Raw genomic sequence first — 8,243 nt, forward strand, 5'->3', positions numbered from 1 at the left:
GTGGACATAAATGCCTGTGCTATCGCAATGGCCTTGCTGAGGGTCGGTGTCTCTACAGTCAAAAGTTTTTGTTGGATAGTCCCGTGGCCAATGCCCAGTTCAAAAAAGTCTCTGAACATTTGCTCCAGGTAGCCATCAAACTCACATTGTCCTGCAAGTCGCCTTAGCTCGGCGATGTAGCTCACCACTACCTGACCTTCAGATCGCTGGCACGTGTAGAACCGATACCTTGCCATAGCAAGCTCTCCCTCGGGTTAAGATGCTCCCGAACCAGTGTATACAGCTCCTCATACGACTTATCTGTGGGTTTCACTGGAGCCAGATGATTCTTCATGAGGCTGTAGGTCGGTGCCCCGCAGACTGTGAGGAGGACCGCTCTCCTTTTTGCAGCGCTTCCTTCTCCGTCCAGCTCGTTGGCTACAAAGTACTGGTCTAACCGTTTGACATAGGCTTGCCAGTCCTCACCCTCTGAGAATTTCTCCAGGATGCCCACAGTTTGCTGCATCTTTGCGTTGGATTCGTATACTCATCGGCAGTTATTGTGATCCTAACACAGATGAGACTGCACACAGGGAGGTTAAAGTAACTGTGACCTCAGTCTTTATTGAGACACTCCAGAGTGAGTAACAGGCTTATATACAGTGCTCCCAAGGGATGCTGGGATCCCTTGGGACTTCAGGGGATGCGCTCCCTGGTGGCGGAACATGGGAGTGCATGCTTTACAGATACACAACAGAAAGTATGCAGGTTTAGCAAGTGATCAGGAAGGCTAATGGAATCTTGGCCTTTATTGCAAAGGGGATGGAGTATAAAAGCAGGTAAGTCTTCCTACAGCTATACAGGGTATTGGAGAGACCACACCTGGAATATTGCGTGCAGTTTTGATTTCTATATTTACAAAAGGATATACTTGCTTTGGAGGCAGTTCAGAGAAGGTTCACTAGGTTGATTCCAGAGATAATGAGGTTGACTTATGAGGAAAGGTTGAGTAGGTTGGGCCTCTACTCATTGTAATTCAGAAGAATGAGAGGTGATCTTATAGAAACGTATAAGATTATGAGGGGGCTTGACAAGGTGGATGCAGAGAGGATGTTTCCACTGATGGGGGAGACTAGAACTAGAGGGCATGATCTTAGAATAAGGGGCTTCCCATTTAAAACAGAGATGAGGAGAAATTTCTTTTCTCAGAGGGTTGTAAATCTGTGGAATTCGCTGCCTCAGAGAGCTGGGGAAGCTGGGACATTGAATAAATTTAAGACAGAAATAGACAGTTTCTTCAACGATAAGGGGTTATGGGGAGCTGGCAGGGAAGTGGAGCTGAGTCCATGATCAGATCAGCCATGGTCTTATTGGCCTACTCCTGCTCCTATTTCTTATGTTCTTATTGCTGAATTGTTCGATTATATTGTAAACCTCTTGTGTCTGTCCCCAAAACCTAAACTGGACTGTGTATTCCTTTAATGCCTCATCCTAGTTATACCAATGCCTTAATAGGTAAAGGTGTTGTATGGTGCAGAACTAAACCATAAGGACCAAATGTTCAATCCATGATCTGAGTTTGCTGATCTCAGTCAGGCTGGCTAGAAAGAAGGTAGAGTGTCCCTGTACCACACATTTTTGCTCGAAATGCTTATTCAGTCATTTCTGCTGCAAAATGTAAAGATGTCAAATGGGGGACCTCTACTATTGAATAGCCCACCATTTTACACCTGTCTACACCACACACAGTGAATGACTGAGACGTCGAACACCCGCAGAGGAGTATTGCAGCAAGACTCAGCACCTTCAGATAAGAGCATAAGACCATGTGGAAAGGTTATAAAATTCTGATCTTTCTTTCAATGTTACTTTTGCAGATGTGGACTTGTTACAGCCGCAGTATTCATCTGACGATATGGACTCGGCATTGTCTGATCAAAAAAGGCAAAAAGTTCAAGAAGACCAGCAAAGTAACTCCATCTTCATCACCTTGAATGATTCTACACTGTATGCTACTGAAGAAGCCAAAGATATTTGGAGCCAGCAGAGCTTCTTCAATGAAGAAGCTTTGTGTAAGAAATTCCTGGAGAAGAGTGACAGTGGAGACCTCTGCGAGCAGTTGGAAAATGAGTCTTTATATTCCTGCTCCTCCGTCTCCTCACTTGCAGCTATCCAAAGCATTGACTCAGCACGAGACCGTTGCTCATCGGAGCCCAGTGTCTGCCTGTCACACCATCTTGCCTTGTCTCATGAGCCAGTGGCCCGCCAGTCGAGCTGTGATGCAGCCATGACTCATGGCCACATTGATTACTTACAACAGTTGAAAAGACTTCAGATTGAAAGTCAGAAGCTATTGGATGATGGGAAAGGCCCTGGTTCTAACAAAACGAGATATAGTTTTTGGAGGTCCCCTCAGGTTAATACCAGGCTGAGACAGCCTAGTTCACATAGAATGAATCTGTCAACAAGGTCAAGCCTGTCTAGTCTGTCTTCTCCCACCACATCACCCTCAGAGTCTTCCCTAAGTTCAATAGATAGCGCCTTCTCTTATTCTGACTCATCAGTGTTTGGTCGCAGTGACGCTTTGCCCTGTATGTTTGGGAATTCTGGAAGAAGCCAGGTATCCTCACCTTGTATCTCCAGTAGGCTTACTGGTAAATTACCTGGGACGTTACCATCTTCAGTGGCTTGTTGTCTTGATGATTTGGATTGGTACAATGAAGAAGCTGAAAAAGAAGAGGATGTGGATTGTGAGAATGAGGAGCAAGAGGATTCAGCCCAACTATCAATGGAGCACATGTCTTGTTCAAAAGGTCAAAGGTCTGTGGATGTTGAAAGTTCTGAAAAGGATGTTGAATGTTTTACAAGTGTGGCCCATATAGGACATGATCAACTTGGGTCGAATTTTATCCAAAATGATACAGAGGAGTTAAACAGAGACAGTTCTCAGGAAAGAAAGAATAGGTTGACTATTCCCAATACAACACAATTTGGCCCGTCACCTAACGAGCCAACTGTAGTGCCTCCTTATAGTAAGAATGTTAAGCGCACTAAAATAACATTCTACATGGCACCAGGAAAGGTGTTAACCATACAGCATATGGGCGATCAAGAGAGGCAGGACCCTGAAGTTAACAATTCTGCACAAGACAACAATAGTCCCTATAGGCTGTCACTACCCAGCAAAGAAAGTACAAGACGATCAGGGCAGACTTTGAAGGTCCACATCCCACAAACTGTATTTTATGGACAGAACTCGCCCTTGGTTCTCCAATCTGTTGCGCGAAGACAGATATTTGATGGATCCAAGACATTTCAGCAAAACATTGTACCTGACGATATTTTAACAAGAACTTCTTCCAGCGATTCTCTTTCACAGAGTGACAAGCAGTTATTGGACTGCTCAATTCAGCCTGTATCTCCTCAGCAATGCAGCAATAACACTAGTAATAGAAGGCATACTATTCGTATTATATTACCTCCCTCTGTTCAAACTACTGTTAAGGACTACTTCCTTCATAATGAGGCCAAACACTGCCTCAGAGACACTACGACAGTGGAGAGTGAGCTAATTAGGAGCAGACAAGAATGGCAAAGCAGACGGTGCAGTGATTCACAATTAGAAGACTTTGAAAAGATAATTTTTACAGATGAATCTTATGTCTGAAAATGTAACCTTCTAACAGTTATTTTTATCACACGTTTGTAAACCAGGTCAGCCTTCGTAATTTGCTACTGATAAACCCAGTTCCTGCATAAAAGATGCTATGGGTGGTACATATGTATGTTGAGCACCAGCACTATTACTATAGCCTAGAACTTACTGTTTAAGATGTTAGCAGACAAACTCCTAAATGTTTGTATGACATTCCTCCATCTATTATTTTAATAGAGGAGCTAAGTGATTAATGCCTGTTAAAATAGTGGATAGAGGAATGTGCTGAGCTTGTGTATGCTAATATTGCAAACATTAATTTCTAGACTTGTATCACCATAATCTGTCTCACAGCATCCTTTTTAACCTTAAACATCCTACAAGTTTCACCACAGGTTCCATTGTTTCACTCCAGCGTAAACACCTTCAGCTTGTAAGTGCTGTCTCTTTGATACTGAGCTGGTTCCAAGATGGCACCAAAGATTTTCTGCTCTGATACCTGAACCAAGCAGGCCTGAAGTTTATGATTGACCAACCAACCTGGCACACTGTGATTTACACAAAGAGTCGAGCTAACTGAACAAGCACTGGGAAGATTACTAGTGCACCGTACTGGGAAGCTGCAGGGTTTCAGTTGATTAAACTCCAGCATACACTTGGAGGCCCATAAGTGATGACACTGGCAACCTGCACCTAAGCACTGTGGATTTTGGCAAGTGCGCTGTGTCCCTATGTTCTGATAGCACAAGGCTATCAGAAACTCTACATATATAGATTTTCTTGGTTTGGGGACTCTTGGTGGTGATTTTCCTCAGCAATCAGATGTGGCAGACACCTGACTGATCAAAAAAAATGATTTCCCAATGGCTCTGTGTTTAAAAGTATAGTACTAAGCCATGCCAACCAAGACGCCCCAGGTTCAATTATCAATTTGTTCTGGATTTCCTGAAATCAAGAGTCTTTGGGGTGTTATAATTAGCATAATTCCCCCTAGGCTAGGGAGAAGCCAAAGTTCCTGCTCCTGCTTGATATCCAGTAACTCCTTATGGAAAGTGTATGTGCATGGATATCAGGTAAGAGCAAAATTCGGCTTGGTTGTAAATCAATCCATGATTAAATAGCCTGGCGATACTTATTGCCTGGGCTCACGCAAAAAGAATGGCTACTTGACATACAGGAGGACTGTTGACACTTGTGTAACTAACTGTATCCTAGTAAACCCAGCAGAGCAAGGGGAAAACGTTTTTTTTTTAATTGTAAAAATTCCTCATTTTTTCTTAATGTCTGCCATTGGGCCAGGCGATTATTTGCTTAGCTATCTATTTCCTTTCCTGACTCTTTATATGACTTATTAAGTCCCAGTGAGACCGAGGTAGTACAGCTTTCAAACCTGTTGCTTTGGTACATTCCATTTATCATGTAGTGCATTTGGATTCTTTTTTTACAATGGTACACATTTCTCAATGTCATAGAAGATGTTTATAATTTTTAATTGAAAATATTGCCGTTTCTTCATTCCTGCATGAACAACAATGATTGTATAGTGTACAGTGCTGAATCAAATGTTAAGCTATTGCATTCATTTTAATCAGAGCTATTAATTACCTTAAATGTTACTCATTATGAAGAATACTGTAGAGCACCATATTTATTACAACTAATGAACACTAAAGTTTTTTTTAAATGTATGAAGCTTTATTAAAAATGAGTTAAAACATCGTGTCAGTGTAATACTGAGCTATACAGACCAAAGAATCCCAAACTCAAACCCTCAACACTGTACTGAATTAGCTGATCTCACAGAGTGGGCCAGGGAGTGGAAAAACCATCCAGCTTCCCATTGCTATCTGCTGACCTTGGTGGGAGATGAGTATGTCTGGACATTGCTTGAAGATGGGATTGGGCTTGGATCTGATGCCCTCCACAGTTTAATAGCCGACAAGAACATATTGGGCCCGAAATTCAGTACCGCTGGAAAGCTGGCACTCCCCTACCTTTTTGTGGCCATTAGCGCCAACAAATTTTCGTGGCTGGGCCATCCCATATTCAGCTCAAAGTGAACAAATGGGTTCCAGGGCTAATGAATCCTTCCAAAGTGGATTTTTCAGCGGTGTGGCTGTCTTAATTTGAGCATCATCACCACTGAGAAATTCAGCATGCAGGTAAGGATTTCTAATGAGACAGCTGCTCCCTGGCCTTTTTTAAAGACCGGGGTTTGCAGCAAGGCCCTGAGGGGGGATGGAGGTTGGAAGGCTGGCTGGTGTAAGAGGTGCAAAGAGAGCCAACAGGTTCACTGACATGGAGCTGGAGACACTGATGGACGGTGTGGAGGACAGAAGAAGAATACTGTTTCCAGACGTGGGGAGACCTGGCAGACCACCAGTACATAATGCATGGAGGGAGATTGCAGGGGAGGTGTCAGGCACTTCCATATATGTGAGGACGCACCCTCCCAGGAGGGTGCTGGTCAGTCTGCACCCGGCCCTTCCAGGGTGGCGGGATGGGTTGACGACGACACCTCCTCCTCAGGCGGTACTGCTGACTCGACCTCCAGCGGTTGTCCGCTCATGATGACCAGCTTGTGCAGCATGCAGCGGACCATGACGAATATGGAGAGCCATTGAAAGTACTGCAAGGTGCCACCAGAGCAGTCCAGGCACCGGAACCTCTGCTGAAGGATGCCTGTGCACTGCTCGATGATGTACCTGGTGGCACAATGAGCGTCATTGTAGGCATGCTCTGGCACTGTCCTGGGGTTCTGCAGTGGAGTGAGCAACCAAGTGGACAGGGGATATCCCTTGTTCCCAAGCAGCCAACCGCAATCCTGATTCGGGCCGGTGAAGATGACAAGAACACTGGTCTGGTGCAGAATGAACGAATCATGGCTGCTGCCTCCCTTGCCCGCTGCCTGTCTGCACGGTGCTGACGGCAATGCCTTCCCCTGCGTGCCACCCTGCTTCTGACCAGGTGTCTCCCTCCCAATACTCCTCTCATCCTCAGGGTGAACCCTGCCAAGCAGGTCTCTGCAGCCCACAGGCCGCCACGAAAGAATCAGACCTGAAAGTTGTACAAAAATATGTGCAAACCTCTGAGCAGCACTCAGTGGGTTTAATGGAGCCAAAACAATTAATAAAACTGTATGAAAAGCTAAATACTGCGGATGATGGAATCTGACTTAAAAACACATAAAATTAATAAAAACTATTTCCCTACCAAAGGGCCTCAATTGCAGCAAAACTCCATCCCTGTCCTGGCTGCTTTTCAGTGGCCCGCACGCTGCTGAGCTCAATGTTGGAAACCTACCTTTACAGCGACTTCACAGCGCCAGTTCCAGCGAAAGTGCGCACCGTTCAAATCCCTCCCCACCCCGAGCTGAATATGGCTCGGGGAGGGAAAATCACCTGACCGACCGTGGCGGCCGATCGATTCTTTTCAATCAGCCGCCCAAACCCCGCGGTAATTTCGGTCCCATTATCTAGACTCTCAGATGAAGAATGGCCACAGGTGCAAGGTAACAGAGGGCTGTCAGTGCCAATGAAACCTAACCCCAGCCAGAATTGCCGCCCTCACAGCAGGATGAGAGAAAACGGGGGGGGGAAAAAAATTATAATACAGTGATGTATTCTAACAGTTCAATGCTTGGCAGTATTTTGCCTAGTTGTGTAGTACTATCTTGACGAAGTAATAAAGATTTAGGGGCCGAAATTACCCTTTTTAGCGACGGCTGCTTAGCGCTAATGGGGTGCAAAATAGATTTTGCCTGAAACAGCGAGAAAAATCGGCCGGTGCGGAATTGGGTAGTGGTTTTGCAGAGGCACTACAGCACCCCGCTCCTGCCGAGAGTGTCCCGCTCGACGGCACACGGCAATGACGATGTCATCGGCGTGTGCATTGTCCCCTTACTACCACGGAAGTGAAATTGCCCCACGCAAGCGATCTTAGCACCTGGCGATGACGACGACAGCTTGAGCTGTCAAGTTGCAGTCGGGAACTGGATGCGCCAGCGCTATCTTGCAACGTTTTTTTTCTAGTTTGCAACAGTTAGTGAGAGTGGCTGCTGGACCGATCTCCGCGACCTTTTGCTCAACCATTGTTCTGCCTCCTACCTTTCCCCCTGTGTCTCTCACGGCACTTTTGGCGTTGCACCATTTCTGTCGCTTCATGGGGTTTGTGCTGGCAGTCACCGTCGGACGATGCTTCGCCGAAGACAATGGCAACGCCAATTGCAGAGGGAAAGGCATCGAGACAGGGAGAGAGAAAGGCTACGACAAAGAGAGGGAGCAGCACAGGGAGAGGCACATGGAGAGGCTCGTGGAGCGAGGCACAGGGAGAAGGAGAGGGAGAGAGAAGTACATCCAGCAACACTGGGAGAAGCACTTGGAGATGTTGCCAGAGAAGGAAAGCACCACAGGGCTGGCAACAGAGAAGGCCTTACTTTCCCCGGGTATTCCGCCAGCAGTTCTCCGACATTAATTTCACTGAGCGTGTGCAAAGGCTGCGTTTCAGGAAGGGCGTGGTCACAGAGCGCTGCCAACTGCTGTAACGGGACCTCGAGCCTCACACCAGGGTGAGGACGGCTCTCTCAGTGGCAGTCAAGGTCACAATCCCT

At 46.0% G+C, this 8,243-nt stretch overlaps 1 protein-coding gene across 1 annotated transcript in view; it reads left to right on the forward strand.

Annotated features, from left to right (window-relative positions):
* arhgap20b (Rho GTPase activating protein 20b) overlaps nucleotides 1–5,296 on the forward strand; it is a 181,622-nt gene extending 176,326 nt beyond the window's left edge. The window contains exon 15 of the mRNA XM_070882683.1: nucleotides 1,857–5,296. Coding sequence (XP_070738784.1) covers nucleotides 1,857–3,646 — 1,790 coding nt within the window. The 3' untranslated portion in view covers nucleotides 3,647–5,296. The remainder of the gene's footprint in view (nucleotides 1–1,856) is intronic.
* The last annotated feature ends 2,947 nt before the right edge of the window (nucleotides 5,297–8,243 follow it).

Source organism: Pristiophorus japonicus, chromosome 6 (genome assembly GCF_044704955.1).
Source record: "Pristiophorus japonicus isolate sPriJap1 chromosome 6, sPriJap1.hap1, whole genome shotgun sequence".
Lineage (NCBI taxonomy): Eukaryota > Metazoa > Chordata > Chondrichthyes > Pristiophoridae > Pristiophorus > Pristiophorus japonicus.